Source organism: Pipistrellus kuhlii, unplaced genomic scaffold (assembly GCF_014108245.1).
Source record: "Pipistrellus kuhlii isolate mPipKuh1 unplaced genomic scaffold, mPipKuh1.p scaffold_m20_p_5, whole genome shotgun sequence".
Classification (NCBI taxonomy): Eukaryota; Metazoa; Chordata; class Mammalia; order Chiroptera; family Vespertilionidae; genus Pipistrellus; species Pipistrellus kuhlii.
In genome coordinates this window covers 23,657,017-23,674,140 of record NW_023425551.1, presented here as the reverse complement: position 1 = coordinate 23,674,140, position 17,124 = coordinate 23,657,017, and the positions used below count along the sequence as shown (strand labels likewise).

General features: G+C 40.5%; 1 protein-coding gene across 11 annotated transcripts in view; it reads right to left on the bottom strand.

Moving 5' to 3' along the window:
* The window catches only part of PHACTR2 (phosphatase and actin regulator 2), a 216,083-nt gene that overhangs the window by 43,747 nt on the left and 155,212 nt on the right, over positions 1–17,124 (bottom strand). For 9 of the 11 annotated variants that reach the window (XM_036415217.2, XM_036415218.2, XM_036415224.2 and 6 more), the window contains exons 3-4: positions 6,741–6,821; positions 2,244–2,402 (exon numbers count right to left, since the gene is read on the bottom strand). In XM_036415217.2, coding sequence (XP_036271110.1) covers positions 2,244–2,402; positions 6,741–6,821 — 240 coding nt within the window. The remainder of the gene's footprint in view (positions 1–2,243; positions 2,403–6,740; positions 6,822–17,124) is intronic. The other 2 variants (XM_036415226.2, XM_045573299.1) reach the window with 1 other exon arrangement.

Below are 17,124 nucleotides of genomic sequence, written 5' to 3'. Positions count from 1 at the left end.
TTGTTTTGTTTTCTGACACTGATGCTTTAAATAGTAAAGTTCTGACATACTGTTTTAAAAAGAGATACAAGCATCTCGGGCTTTAAAGACACATGACGTGTTTTACAAACATAACCAATTAATAGATGAAATAATGCTCTTGGATAAGTTGCATAAATGATGTTCTTGTGAAAGGAAAGGGAGAGCTGCACGCCCAAATTAAGGGTGAATTAAGAACCTGGGATGGTGGATTTGCAAGGTAGTGCGCTCAAACAGGAAATGGGATCAGAAGAGGAGCAGATGTAAAAGTGAATCACGGTGTTTTTAGAATTAAATGGCACCTTTACAGAGAAATAAATGGTTACCTTCGTTCATTAAAGTATTTCCTATTCAATATAATACTTTGTGATGTGAGTTTTGAGTGACATTTATTTTACTTCCCAGAGGGGCTCTGGTGGGCGCACCATCGAAACAGGGGAGGGAGGCCACAGGTCTTACAGAGGGTGTGATGACATGTCCAGCATTTCATGTCCTTATGTACAGACTAGCCAAGCAAGATGCTATCTTGGACCTTATTTGACCAAAAAGGCAGTGACTGTACTAATTCTGAGTGAAGAATAAGAAAACAAAAACATCTTTCAAATATCCATGGACCTATGAGGTCTGCCATTGTCTTTTTAGAACATCAAGGCCTGCTGGTTTAACCAACATAAAGTTGGTCAGCAACTTCTTATTAGGTTGATAAGGGACACGCTTCCTTTGAAGTCTGGCCAGTCCACTGATGGACACCCCACACTGACCAAGTGAGCACAGGAGATGGCACTGTTACATAATAAAGAGTGGAATTCTTCAATGCACAAAGGATGTACGAGGCACAGACCACAGATGAACTTGAAATGTAACCGTTTGTTGAAACAGGACAGTTGGAATAAAAAAAAAAATCACTACTTGTAGTAATACTTTCAACTAAAGCCTCTTAAAATCTATTTAGGTCTGTTTCTCTTTAGGTTTCAGGAATCGTATCCTGAAAAATATTAGTTAATTTCTCATATCACTATTTATAAGCTTAACTAGAGTCCTTCGAAGAAACAAGACTAAGTACAAGTCCCATAGTATACTTAATATTGAATAAAGCAAAATGATAAACTTCTAACAAATTATTACTAGAGGCTTCTAAGATTTTTAAAAGCTAATTTACATGCAAATAACAGGGGTGATGGACTTCCAGAGTAAATGAGTTTTAAGTCACAACAATGTCTGCAGGTTGCTCTTTTGTTCTCTTTGTCTTTGAAGGATTTGGATCAAGAACAGAAGAAAAGTTTGCTTCAAGCAGATTCCCAAAATGCCTACAGAACCTAAACCAGGTTTGACAAACTTTTGCCATCCACCAACTCAGAGGCAGACATTACAGAAGGAAACAGTCCGTTTCCTGAGGATTCATGTTTATGCTGCATGGAATCTAGAACTTCCCACAAAGCCTTACTTTATAGTTGTTTCAGTTCATGTTTGTGTAAGTATGAGGCTTGGAGGTGCCTGCACGCAATAGCAGTGGTATGCAGAGGTGACCAATCAGTGACTAGGGGCCTGTGAATGCTCTGGGGGCCCTTTATAGACATGCATTTTGCAGTTATGCAACTTACCACAGTACAGTCACTCTAAAAAGCAGACTTAAAGAAGCCCTTAGGGAATGCCATAGCTGCCTCTGGTATATTCTGAAACTTCCAATTGCACAGACAAATCACTGAGCAGAAGCTAGGCCATTATAGCAACCCAAATCCTCGGCATCTCTGGGGACAATTCCGGAGTCTCTCTTAGAAGTGTTTAGAACCTGGACTAGAACCTGCACCAGCCACACCCCCACTTCTGAGCTGAGCCGCTCACAGGGGCCACGTCTAACCAGCAGAAAAAGATGTTCTGAATGCTGGCTTTTTTTTTTTTTTTTTTTTTTTTTTTTTCCCCAAAAGAAGATACTGAGGAAAAGATAATATTCCCAGACATCCGTAATCATTAAGGAGGCTATCCATCTGACTCTTACCGGTAATTAGCCCTCTTTAATAAAAAATTAAAATGATGTGCTTATAAAATGGATGCATCTACTTGAGGAAACTATCCAATTTCTCTTCACTAGTTATCATTTCTCTCCTCTGTGTGTATGGAAAATTTCCTCTCCACTGGTCTTAACATCACTATTTGGAGCCTACGACCCGATTCTCGACATTGAGCTGTGGTGAAGGAAAAGAATAGGGGTTTCTCTTGATTTTTACCTTTCTTCTCTTCTGCCTTTTCCTCCAGAGCTGGTGCTTTTTCAGCTAGAGAGCCATTACCTTCTTCAGATTTTACTATATTTTCCTCTCGGGTAGATTCCTCTCCGATGGGTATCATGTGCCCATTTGAATTTTCAAAGTTAACTGTTACATCTCCATCTAAAATAGGGAAAGAAACACCTAGATGTCTAATTGGATGGCTTTCTTAAAACCCAACTTCATAGTTACTAGGACTGTAGGGTTCAGGTTTCAGGCCCTGGGAACCAAATACATCCTGTACTATTTCACTGTGTTTTACTAAATAATTCATTCAAATGAAAGAACTAGAAAATCCTTTATCTTGGGAGGGAGCAGCTATCGAGGGGGCATCCAGATGCCATTCAGATCATCGGATGGATCAGCCTAATGATAAAATACCCTCGGTCAGCGGAGTCCCTTCTTGTGTTTAAGTTTTGTTGAAGTCAATACTAGGAGTCAGTCTCTTTGTCATTCAGAAACTGAACCTAAAAGAAATAACCTGAAAAAATGGAACAGACATTTTAACAAGCACCAAAAACACAGGGTGAATGAAAATACACAAGCAACACAAAATGTACTTACGCAAACAAACAATTAGTGGGAGAATATGCCATTTTCCAAGCACCACCATCTGCAGAATATTACCTCTATGATATGTTAACTTAATGCAGCAGTACAGCTGCTCCTCTACATTCAAGGAATGATGGTAGCAAGGCTAATTTTATTTTCAGTATCTTGTTTATGACAATATTGAAATGAACTCATATACTTTGTTATATATAACCAATCAAAGAATCTTTAAGTTGGCCTGGTGAACATATTAGGAGTAAAAAATGCAGAAAAAGTAGTTATAGAAATTTAAAAAAAAATCATAACTAAAAATAATATTTTATTTTAGTAAAATAAAATAAATATTTCTTTAATAACATATTATACTAATATGTTAGCTAAATTGTAAATAACCAAGTGCAACCCTTAATATTCACAATTACTAGGAAAGTGAAAAGAGATTTTGCAAAAACTCTTCATTCAGCTACCAAAATGCTTGAAAAGATTAACCCTGGAAAATTTTATGAAGCTTTGCTACCATTGCAAAAAATAAAAAATAAAAAATTAAGGAATTGAAGTTTTTACTGAGAAAGCTTGAATGCATAATTACTGCTAATGTATATAATTCTGATTTATCTTATTTTGCCAATCATTATAAAACAAACCATCTTCCAAATTTTCATTAAATATGAGTAAATGGCTTTGGCTTCACAATAAAATCAGCTGGCCTTATTGACAAAAACAAACATGGCATTTTAATAAGTAAAATATACATATCATAAAGTTATATTACGTTCAAAATGCCAAAGTTTTTGCTTAGTCATGTGACTTCCCAACACTTCTAATCTGACTCATGTATAAAAATAAAATAGACAATAATTGAAGGCAATACCATTGCTAGTACATCTTAACTATTTCAATAAAATTAAGGCAATACATTTTTTAAAGAGTATGTGTCAACACAAAAAAGAAACCAAAATATTCTTAATTATTATTATAAGAGCAAATTGGATTATCATATGATGGAAATCGTTGACAACATGAAAGGATACTTACTTTGAGATATGAAATAAAGCTACTCTTATAAAAAAAAAAAAACAGAAAAAGAAAGCATATCTGTAATAAATGTGTAAGTTAAGAATAAAATAAAGAAGTGAAATCAATTGGTGTGTGAGAAATCTTTCTAGCTTTGTATATTATTTTGGAATTAAAACAAGTTGAGTCCTTAAAATAGATTATGTGTGTAAGTAAAATAAAAGCTCAGCAAGAGAAGGCAAAAGAAGATGCTAAGCTAGACTGCAAGTTATATAAGAGGCCCACACCAAGTATTATAGGAGCATTTATATGCAAAGAAACGGGAAAACTCAGAAAAGAGTTGAGATTAGAGTAAACCAAGAGCGAAAGCACACAGAAAAATAAGAGGTTAAGCAAGGAGATGAGAGGGTGGGAGGGCTTTCCCCTCTTTCCAGCAAACAAGTGTGTGTGAGATATAGTTGATATAGGAACATAGACCAGGAGAAAATCAGGTATGAACAGAAGGTGAGTAACTCTTTAAAAGACTAGAAAGTACACCAAGAGAGAAGAGGGAAGGAGGCTGGCAAGCAGGCAAAAACATCTACATGCGCTCATGTTAAAGCTAAGGGAAAGGATGGAAAGGAAGACCAGAAGTTCAGGACTGAACTTGGACTAGACCATCAACTTCTCAAGAGAGACGACCAGTTGCTGAACTTTCAGATTAAAGTTAGATCTTAGTGTAAAAAAGGTAATTTAAAAGGAATAATAATAATAGCTATGGAGTGGGGTGGGAAAGGTCCAACGCAGGGTGGCTGGAGAGGTTTAAACCGTCTGTCTGGCTCCCTGGCGGAAGGGCATAATTGACAAGCACTGTCAAGAGCTAAGACAAGGCCAGGAAGATCAAGGCAATGAATGAATCCTCATGGCAGAGGAGAGGGGACTGTCACCAAGCACAGCAGCTTCCAGTCTCTGGCTAGAACTGAAAACAGACTGAAATTCTCAAGATAACTGTTTATGGAAAAATGACAGAAATCTATTCTCTCCAGCTCTTGGCAGAAAAGAGGGAAAGACTATTTCCAATAGGCATCATCGGGAATGTCCAAGTATTAGGTAATTTCTATAGTTGTCTACAGGGACTCTGCAAAAGGTGAAAGTAAAACTCAGTAATTGATGACTTCCCAAACATTAAAACCTATTTCATTATGTTTAGGTTAAAAATTGTTTTCTTCATTTGTGTCTTAGAAGTTTTAATGTTCAGTCTGCAAAAAGTAAATAAAAAGGTCAAGGAGGTCAGACTTTGGGGGAAATAAGTCTAATTGTAATCCATCAAGCAAATGATATAACAGGAAGAATAAAAACAAAGCAATACTGAGCATTTCTTTAGATTAACAATTGCCACTTGTTTTTAGAAAAAGTATACTCTTTCCTAGTTACAATTTTCTAATTAAATAAAAAATGGGACTTTAATCTCTATCTTTAATATTCATTAACAGTTTCAATCATAAATTTTCCTTTCTTTTCCCCTTTTAAAAAATACAGAAATAGAAGTGACCAGGCAGCATTCACTGGATTTGTAACTCCTCTCCTGCCTCCAGAGAGATTAGAGAGGAGACATTTTTATACTGTGAGCCCACCTTCAAGGAAAAAAAAAAATTAAGGATGTGTATTTTTTATTTTTAAAAGTCCCAGGCAGGAAATAAGGAGCTTCAAAGTAATAGAAAATTAGGGAAGACAAAATTCATTCATAAAATGGAATGGAGAAATATATAACAGGCCAGAAATCAAAATAAAATACCTAAAATTGTGAGGGAGGGCTCAAAAAAATAAAAATAAGTAAAAAGGTAGTATTCACTCCAGACTTCCGTGTTTTCTTTGAAGCAAGAAAAAAAAAATAGTAAAACATTTCTTAGCTCCACTTGGATTATTCAAATGCTGGAAAAAGCGTGTCATTGGGTTTATAAGTAGTGAAGGCCAAAAGATGTTAATTTCTTTGCAAGGAAAATAGATCAGGAAAAGATGTGCTATTATTTCAAACCCAATTTAATATCTTATTATTTGTTTCTATAAAAGTATAATAATAATTTGCCCCAGTAAATGTTGCAGAAGCAGGAGGTAAATGAACAATGTTGCAACAAAAATTTCTTCAGTTTTTTAATAGTAGTGGGGACAATGAAAATTATTTAGTATTATTTACTTGGAGAAGTAACCAATCTTCTTTTGAGGGTCTATCTCAGTTTCCATCTTATTCTTATCTTTTTAGAAGAAACGAGATAAAAAGGGGAAGCAGATAGAGGTAGAAAAAAATACTTGGAAATAATTGTTAGTGAAAAGGTGAGAGACAGATCCAAAGAAATGAGAACACTGGGAAAATTACTTGAGAGAATGATAAAGCAAATTAACTTTTAATTTGCCCACTCATGCCTTACTGATTGTAAATTTGAGTGCATTATAAAGGACAAGAGAGGTATGTTTATCATCTCTTTTCTCTCTCTTTACTTTTACTGATAAACTTAAGAAACCAAAGTTAGGAGCCAAGCTACAACTCAGCACTTGACCAAACAACTGAGTTAATTTGGATGGAAAGACTGAAGCTCATCAATAGAGATAAGAAGCAGTCCCGTAAGTATTTGCATCTTATCTGTCTCTCCAGCTACAGGGCGCCTTTGTAGAGCTTTAGGTTTAGAGTGACATACAGCGAAGGATTCACCAAAAAAGGTCATTGAATTCCTTTTCTGGAAGACCTGAGATTCATTGCAGCCCACAAAGGCATTCTGAATTAAAGCAAGATTCTCCTAGGGTGGCACTCACCACTTTACCTCCCAAAGGCCAGGATCATCTTAAGTTTCAAAGGAAATTGAAAGAAGGACCAAAGAATGAAGGATCAAATTATTTTAAATGTATGATTAAGTTCCTCACCTTGATCAGGCAATTCCTTAAGAACTCCCCTTCTTATCAGCTCCTCTCTACTTTGTCTGGTGGATATCTTCCTTTCTAATACTTTTAAAAAGAATAAGCACATGTAAGAATCAAGTCATTGCTCAAAATAATTATGAAAAACATTCCAAATACATTCATTCTGTTCACGTAAGGACTCAAACCCCAGCTTTTCTAGTTGTCTAGCACAACATGTGACTGGAGTCAACACAATTAGGCCAAGGGCAAGGACAAGAGCCCCCAGTCTGAAACCCAGACTCTGGGTCTGGTCTTCCAATGATGGTGATGGGCCAAGAATCTAGACAAATTATTTCATATCAACTACTTCTCACCTTCAAGTATTTCTTTAGTAATGATGCATTCTAAAACATAGGTTTTTATGAACACAAAATGTACATAGAGAATATGCATATTTACAGTAAAAAACAACAAACTTTCAGTAAACATTCAGGTAACCCAGAGATAAGAGATGACTTTTGCAGTGTTTTATCTCTCACACATCATATTACAAAAGTCCAACACATCAGATTTCGGTAACTCTTTTCCTTGCCATACTAAACAATTATGTAGTGTTCTTATATCCCCAGACATATTCTGTCTTAGGAAGATGAAGTCGAGTCATGCAAAGAGGTGGGACTCTCAACATTGTTTAGTCTTTCTCCTGGAAGAATCTAAATTCTAGTTACAACTTCAGAATGGAGCTTCAGAGCTCGGCGTGCCACTTCAGTATTCACCTCCCATGTGTATAATATTAGTTCCTGGAACCTACATGTCTATGTAACCGCGAGCTCCATCCCCCACTTTCAGGGCCCTACAGAGTGTATAAAATTAATGCACGGTATGCCACCTACTAATCCTTAGAGCCAACATTCCCCGAAGTGTACCCCACAGAATGCTTCCCTTGGGGTGCCCTGTTCAAAAAGGCACCCAGACGCAGCAAAAAGGGCCAGCGAAGGGGTTTAGGGATCTTCGGGGAAGGGCAGAACACTGGGCAGTAGCAGCAGGACTGGATTCTGACCCTCTCTACAATTCCGACTCTAGATCTTCTCATCTGCAAATCCTAAGACATCCTGGACAACACAATTATCCCAAGCCATGCCCTGACACACACAAACAGAGCCAACGATAACACGAAGAACATGTTTTTTTGTTGGGGGCGGAGAGGGAGAGGGCTCCAGGTGGCCTGAAGCAAGGACACGTGGGAGGGAAGGGAAGGAAAAGGGAGGGGTGCTCTGGGTCTGAGAACTTTGTATTAAACACCACAAAGTCCTCAATAAGTGTTTAGTAACGTCAGGAGCCCCAATATAGCAACACTTAGTCTCTCTTGAAGAAATTGAAAATTTCCCCCCCTTTTTGATAACTAGGATTGGTGTATTTCTTTTTTAACCTGGTTTCCAGAAAAGTGAGGGTAAAAGTTAATATTTAACACATATTTCATATCACAATTCATGGGGGAAATCTGTTTGCCCCTCCTCAGTGACCTGCCTTCATTTATAGTCTATTGACTGCCTTATGTGCTCTTTGTTCTAGGTTTGGTCAAACTTTTCTGGATAGAATCAGAATGCAAAACAACAAGAAAATGAATGAATAAGTAAATAAAGAAACAGTGAAAAAGAAAAAAAGGTAACACCTTACAGATTCAAATGGAGAGACACACAAGCGTCCCTGTTCCTTTAGGTTACCCATCCACCCCCACCTCCACCCACCCTTCCAGAAGGAAGTAACAGCAGCTCACTTAGATGCTGTGGTCTCAGTGGACAAAGTTATCTGGGAGTGGGGGGCCAGCGTGCCCTGTTCTTTCATACCTGTTCTTTTAGGTAAAAAGAGAGCTGTTACTTAACTACAGCTTCGCTTTGCTCAGGCTTTGGTCAAAGAGCAGGGAACCCTTGTCAGCACAGGAAGCCAAGCAGCAACACCCACAATGACACTGTGGGATGCTGCTGAGATCGTGCAGGTGATCAGAGGGCCCTGGCCGGGGCAGTCTCCCCTGGACCCCACAGACCCATCTACGCTTGGTTGGGGCTCTGAGGGGAGGCTGGCCTCTTACAGGCCTCGTCCCCTACTACTGGGGTGGGGGACAGAGGCCGTGCTGCTGAGTTTGAGGATGCAGGCGGCACCCTGGGCCTGGGATGAGGCCACATCATGATAGCCAACTGCACTGCCGACGCAGAAGGCAGTCATTGTGGCATCTGCCCCTTGCTCTTTGGAAATGACTTCCAATTGTTTGCTGCTTCTGTAAAGTGGCCGAAACCACAAAAATGGTTGTCAGGAGCCCTAGATTCTATCACCAGAACTTCCACAATAATTGTGTGACAGTGGGCAGCCCCAGAAGTTCCAGGGCTCCTGATCCGTTATCTGGAAACCAAAGGACGAGATTCGATGATCCCTAAAGGACGCTCACCCAGCTCAAATGCTGTGGGACCCCGTATCATTAATCAAGGCCTTTCTGTAATCTCTGCGTTAGGAGCCTTTTAAATCTTCACATCCTTGCTATGAAAAACCATCTGAGAGCCCAGAATTCCATCACGGATTCCAGAGCATGCTTTAATTTTAACTTTACATTTTCTGTTGCTTTAATTCCAACTTCATCTCGGCTAAAAGTCCCTCCTCTTTCTCCCTTGTAAATCCCGGAGCTTTGAAGTAGCAGCCTGGCTTCCTGCCAAGACTCAAAACTCACAGCTTTGTTCCTTGGCTCTCCCTCCTCCCAACAGGCCCCCCCCCCCCCATAGGAAAAAGCCTCTGGCTATTTGTTTGGTCTTTGGCTGGGCACATTTTTAACACATAAAGCAGATAACTGTGTTTGGGGCCAATGAGAACAAACTGCAGGCGACTGAGCGTGGAAGGTATGCTGTTAGGGCACTAAGTTCCAACCACGGCGCTCCCAGAACAAGTATTTCACTCTTCGTCTTTTAAAATATGTGCCTCCTGTTTATATAGTGTCTGTATGTTTGCAGAGCACATTCACTGAACACTTTCATAGGCTCGGAAAGGTTTTGCATCGGAATGAATCTGAGAGTTCATTCTGGTCCAACAGCCACACAAAGCAAGAGTCATTTCAGGAACTTTCCTGAGACGTGCTCACCTGCTTGCACACACGTAGAGGCAGGGTGGTCGCTATGGCAGAGCCCCCTCTACTTATCCATCTCCCGCATTTTTAGGAAGATATTCATCATAAGGAGTCGAAATCACCTCAACCAAGCTCATGATCCCCACAGCTTTAGACTAGACTGAGATATTTGTACAGAGAAAACAGCCCGCGTTAGCTCCGGTTCACCGAAAACAAAGTGGGCTGTTGAAACCTCCTAGACCCTGCTCCCAAGCATCTGCTCTTGGACTCCGAAGCTCATGCTAATCTTTGCAAGAAGAGCGATAATGTCGGAAGCCCCGCTCACAGCTGTAGCATAACCACTGCCGGATGCCGTAGAAGAGTCTTTGTACGACTCATCCCTGGATGAGGGAGCGAGATCTGTCCATGAAAAGTATTCCCACCAGTTGTGTTAATGACTCATGGTTACTCACCTTTACCCCAATTTAAAAAGCATGCGTGATTTTTACACCAGACCAAGAAAACTAGAGTTTCTGTTTCACACTCTGCAATTGGGAGAGTTAAAGTTCTAACAGTCTGATCCTGATGACAATAGCACACACTCCTCTGAGGTGTGACGGGCGTGGGTCCCTGTTTTCCTGACTTCATGCTTAGACTCTGGTTTATCGTATCTTTGAAAAGGAACAACCTTCCGAAAATTCCCACTGGCTGCCTATCTCACATTCAATAATATCTCAACTTCTTGGCATGGTCTCCAGATGACCCATACGTTAGTCCTCCCTCATTTTTCTCCCTCCTTACCACTCTCTCCTGGCTCTCTCTGTTCCAGCCTCTCTGACCTCAGCTGGTGGCGTCTGTCCTTATCTGGGATGCAATTTCCCTAGAACTCACATGGCTTACTCTATCCCTTTCTTCATGGTTCCCTTATTAGAAATCCGTTTTCTACACACCCAGTGTGGAATAACTTGTTCCCCTTCTTGTTTTTATCCGTCTTTCTATCCTGCAAAATATGTCACCTTCTGACACAGAACCTACTACTTTGTGTCAGTGTAGTCTTGATGAGAATCAAAACCCTGTTTTGCTTACGGCTGTCTCTCCAACAGTGCCCTGCAGGTGATTGGCACTCAGAAGATAATGTGTGTTTGTGGAATCCTAGCTAATAAAGACAGAATATGCAAATTGACTGTAACTCTGTGACAAAAATGGTGGTACCCACAGCCAATAAGGAGGGAATATGCAAATTGACGTGACAAGGCAAGAGGTGGAAAAGCAGCTCTGGGCCGGAGCGAATGTAAGCCAGGGAAAGGAAGGCCTATTCTTGCATGAATCTTCATGCATCGGGCCTCTAGGAGATGAATAAAAGAAAATAGGCTGATAATGATAATGTCTTGTTTTCTGCCCCTTTTCTACCTCCCATCCAGGAGAAAGCAAGGGAGGCTTGTGGCAAAACTTGAAGAACAAGAGTCTTCTGTCTTCTCCTTGCTCTACTCTTTGGCTGGGCCAGGTGAGGGGAAAATCCTCAGCTCTCCGTCCTATGGCTCATCTGAAAAAGGCTCCTGTATGCTCTGGAAAAGGGCAGTCATCATGTGTACAGGACACCAGCCAACCAGCAGGGTGTAGCACACGCCTGGGCTCATCATAAATTACAAGTGATTTATGATGTCCTCTGGGCACGGAGCCTGCATTCAGGAGGGGAAGCTGGGGCATATGGCACCGGCTCCTCTCTAAGGACGCATGGCCAGGACTTTCTACTCTCTTGGAACCATCTGTGTGAGTAAATATTGCAGTCCACAAGCCACCGGTGTTTTCTTTTGGCCAGAAAAGGAGTCCTAATGTTGAATTCTAACACCGTTTAATGATGGAACAAAATAGGAAGGTAAATAGAAAAACGATTCAAAGAGCGTGCCATGTTATCTGCTCGGTCCCAGGGCTGAATGGCCTCCCTGTGGCGCTGGGAAGGAACAGAGGGGCGCTTGTCTCGTGCTGAAAGGGTTCTATAAGCCCGGCTTGGCTTTACCTCTCCTCGACAGCAGGGACAGAAAACAGGATGTCAAGCAATGGCCTCCTTTCTCAAAGACCCTTCCTTCACGAAGGTGCAGCTAAGCCGTTTAAAGAAACAAACACCGAAATGCCACCCAACAGGGCATTTACAAGAATCTTCGAAAACATCTCGAGACTGTAAGGCAGAGAAATAAAGCCAACATCCCCATCTAAGAACACTCAGGGGACTGTCTTGCCACGTTCTTGTTTATCCACACCTCTCCCCGCCTCCCAGACCTATAGACTACGTGCAGCCAAATTCCTCAAGGCAGCAGCCACGCTTCACCACTGGCCCCAAGGAGCCTGTCTTCCCCTCACTTGGTCTCTCGTATGTCTTCTTCACAAATCCGATGTTAAAGTCAAACTTCACTTCTTGAATTTCCTAAACATCGCCAGTACTCCCTGGCTCCGTGCCTTCTTTACTCATTCCTTCAGCCTAGAATTAGACACTCCATCCACCTCAGGTAAAATCTTCCCTAGAAACTTAGGTCCTCGTCAAACAGCGCCCCCATGTGTTGGATCTCACTATCTGTACTGGCAAGAATGAAGAACTCACTATGCCCTTAAAGCAATTTTAAGTAACTTCTATGCCTCAGTTTCCTCATCTACAAAATGGAACAACGGCTGCTACCTTTCTGGTGCTTTTGGAGATTAAATGAGTTAAAACAAGGGAAGTGCTTAGACGAGCACCTAGAATCTAGAAAGCATTCACTACTGTTAGCTATCGCTGTTATTTCTGTTATAGCACGTATACATTTTTCATCTCTACCTATGTACTAGTACATAATTGCATGGTCACACAACTGTAGTCTATTTCCTATGAGGGATATCTTGTTTATTATTCCATCCTCATCATACCAATACTGCAGAGTAGATACTGCGCACTGATGTGTATGTGGGAGTCGGCACTGGGAGGGAAGGCATGCCTTGTGCTCTTTTTTATTTCTTTTAGAAGCAGCCCATCTGAGTTTCAGCCTTTGAGGAACCACCTTACCCCTCGCTTAGTCCATGTCATTTGTGTGAGGCAAACCCCGTCCCTGGGCTCCAGGGCTCCCCTGCTTATCCATCAGAGCCCAGTTATTTCCCTGGCCTGGGTGCTCGGTTCAGAGGGTCATGTCCCAGGCTGCACTATGGAGATCCAGGCCTGAGAATGTTGCTGAACAATCAAGAGGAAGGCTTTCTCTTTCCTCTGCAGCTGTTAAAACTAGCAGAATATAAGCGTAGCATTGCTAATAGTCCACTCACAAAAGGAGAGCCCGACTTAGAGGAGAAGACAAATGCAGAGAAACACACACTCGAAAGAAAGACACAGATTCTTAGTCACAGTTTCCAAGCACCTGGGTCCAAGCACGCGTGAAGATTGTTTGTCTCTCACACTTCAGTCACATGAACCAATACATTCCCTGTTCGAGCCTGTGATCATTCATTGGAAGTGAAGAGCTATGGCTAATCAAAATAGGCATTAAGTAGATGCTTTTTAAAAACTGAATATAATATTTTTTTCCAGTAGAGGCTAAAGATTCCCTAGATATTCAAGGCAGAAATATGAAAGAAGAACTACACAGGCCATCTCTTTCCTCCTCAAGAGTTTGAAACTTGATCAGGCCCTAAGCAACAGGAAGATGGAGAGATCTATGTCCCCCCTCTTTTGAAGTCAGTGTCACAACTTCCTCTAGAAATCGGATAGAAATCCTCATTTATTTGGTGCTTCATCAATCCTTCCATTATTCCTGAAAGACAGGTGAAGTATTTTTACTTCTAACAAATATTGAGAGTTAAAGAGGTCACATACTTAGAATCTGATTGAACCCAGATATGAATGGCCAAAAGCCTACCAGGTGGACTCTCCAATCTGACATGATAATTACAAAGACTTCAACTTTCCCACGAGAGGTACAATGCTTTCTAATTCTCCTTCAAGATGTGAGACAGCAGGACAGCTTTCAAAAGTTAATTTTAAATGGCCAATTTTTAAAGATGGTAGTACATTCTCAGTTCAGGTTATAAAAGGATACAGTAAAAATTCTCTCACTGGTCCCTCATCTATTCAAATTGAACCCTACCCTTACTCCATAAGCAAATAACCACTTTTATTCATGTCTTGTTAACCCTTCCAGAAAAATTTTTAATCCTCACCAGAGGGTGTGTGTGTGTGTTTGTGTGTGTGTGTGAATTTACTTTAAAGAGAGGAAGGGGTGAAAGAGAGAAACATTAATGTTGGAGAAAAACATCGAACGATTGCCTCCCATACACAACCCGACCTAAGTATGTGCCCTGAGAATCAAACCCACAACTTTTTGGTATATGGGTTGATGCTCCAACCAACCGAGCCACCCAGCCAGGGCAAGAGGTGGTGACCTTTGTCCTGTGCGAACAGCGCAGCTGAAATCTTGTGTTTCCACATGGGGTGAGCTGGGATCAGCCATGGCGGATCAACCCACGGGACTTGTGATTATTACTCCCCAAGGATGTTCAGGACTAGAACAATGGGCAAGTCCCCGAGCCCAGATGGGCTCGAAGTACAAGTAATCTCAGGAGAGTGATTAGAGGCAGGAATTGTGAGCTACGTGAGACACTCCGTGTCCTTCCTCCTTCCAGCCTGACCCCTTTAAACTCATGGAAACAGAAATGCGTATGACAGGTGCTTGCAGATTCATCCAGTTGAATGAAAAGTTCCCATTTTTTGTGTGTTTCTCTTTTCATTTCTTCACATTATAATATAGCAATCCCAAGACAGGATGAGACCACAAAATGGACAGATGTTTAAAATGAAGACAATAATTTTTGAGGTGGTTAATGCATAATTTTTAACAGTCTATTTTATTTAGTTATCCTATGAACAAAACGTATTAAAACATCACCAACTCAAACGAATAGATGTGAATAACCAGCTTAAGTTAATAAGATGACTGAGTGGGCATGTTTTCCAAACCCATGTTTTTCACATATGTTTCTTAAGATCATTAAAAAGCTTGTTTTCTTGAGCAATTTAAATAGTCCCCTCCTCTTCCTGCCATCTTGCCCACACGAGAGAATATACGGTATTTGTAAAAGAACAATATTTCCTCGGTGAAACTGGTCCAAGCCTAGACTAAACCAGGAGGGATAATCAATACCTGATTCCCACTTGATCTTGCAGTAAGAGAACTAAGGGTAACTTCAACTAAGTTTATATTTTCCAAGACAAAACACCAAAAATGTTGGGGTGTTGGGGAAAAGTGCCTTTTCATTATACCTAATGGGTAAGGCGTGACTGCAGTGCTAACTTTCTACTTCAACAAAACACATCTTTCAGGAGTTTCCTTTCCTTATCTATTCCAAAATGTCTGGGTATGGTGACATCAGGGTCTCCTCATTCTTCTTCAAATTGAGAACACTAGAAAGTAGGAAATGGATCAGAAAGTATACAGTCTAGCCCTTTTAAGAATACATGGGGATGAGGGCATGGGGGGGGGGGAAGGAGGGGAATGGGGGAATAAGAACACATATGTAACACCTTAATCAATAATTTTAAAAAAATACAGCTTGAGTCCAGCTGGTGTGGTTCAATGGTTGAGCATCGACCCATGAACCAGGAGGACATGGTTTGATTCCGGTCAGGGCACTTTCCCAGAGTTGTGAGCTCAATCCCCAGTAGGAGGTATATAGAAGGCAGTCAATGGATGATTCTCTCTCATCACTGATGTTTCTATCTCCCTCTCCCTTCCTCTCTCTGGGTAAACAAACACATATTAAAAAAATTTAAAAAAAAAGGATACAGCTTGAGTTCAAATCCAGACCTTGCAGCCTGTCAGCAGGTGACCACAGGCCTGCCCCTAAACTCCTCCCTGTCCTCCTCACATGGAAATAGAGGTAGTAAAGCCTAACATGGACAGATATTAGGGTGATTCAAATATCTTATAAAGTGTTTGACACAAAGCAGGGGCCACACACAAATGTGAGGTTTTTTCCTCCCCAACTTTCCATTTTCTCCTGTCTACACGTGTAAACAATATCCTATTGATATTTTTACTTAAATATGCTATTGATCCTAGAAGGCAGCAGAGGAGAAGGGTTAAGAATGCAGACTCAGGCCAGGCTTCTGAAGTTCAAAGATGGTTGTGCGGCTCACAAGCCCTGGGACTTAGGGCAAGTCCTTTAACTGGTCGGTGCCTCTGTTTATTCATTAGTGATAGGGGGATTAGGATAGCAGCCTCCCTCACAGAGTAACCGGGGAGATTAGGAGCATTGAAAACAGCATCTGGAGCATTACCGTTAATATCCACGTATCTCGTCCTTATTTTAAGTTTAATCCCCCCAAAAATGCAAATGGGTAAAATAAATAAATAAATAAATAAATAAAAGGTTTATTTTCTTACTTTTATTTTTTAAAAACAACAACACTTTACCTCTTATGTCATACATGCACACATTATACAAAGTATGCAAAGAGACATTTCAAACCTCCTGGGGTCCTAACTAAATTGAACTTTTTAGCGTTGAACTGAGAAACACAGCAAACAGAAAGGACTATGGAACGCCAGCAATATGTCAACATCAGACTTAAATAGGTGATTAAGTTTTAGTTGGTGTCACTAATATTTTATACTTGGTTCACCTAAGGTTTTCTTTAAAAACAAATGAAAGCGCTGGCAGGGAGAGGAAATGGGTGACCGTTCTTAAGTTTTTCAAGATGAAAAGTTCTGGAGTTTAGGCTGCCGCTCTGTAGAAAACACTTAACAACAGTGACGATGGTAAATTTTATGTTACGTGTTTTCTACCACAATTTAAAGATAAATTAAATTGTAAGACATTTTGGGGCTTCCTTAGTACTGAAAGCCATATATCTAAGATAAAAAATAGGTCACAAGGATTTTTCAAAGAATTTTAACCACATGCATGTGTCATGTGTTCACTATTTTCCAAAATCCAGCCTTCTCCCTAACCATGCTTTTCATTCTCTCAGATTTCCTACATAGCCTCTCATGCTCTGTCTTATAAAAAGGTACTAAGGAAACACTTATACTTTGGAATAAAGGAAACATCAAGGGTATCCATTTCAAAACCTAGAGAGTCTAGCCACTGAAGAGAGCCCAGGCCGAAAAAATTGTTGTAAGCCTAGAGGTGCAAACTCCTTTCACCGAACCAAAGAAACGAGAAATAAAACTGCCATTTATACTCCAAGTGGGAAACACATCAGGAAAATGTCTAAGCCAAAAAGCGGTCCCTTTCCAGGACTGAGCCCTTGGTGATAAAGACCGGATTCGTATCACAGGATGAAAAAAAACAAAACAAAACAAA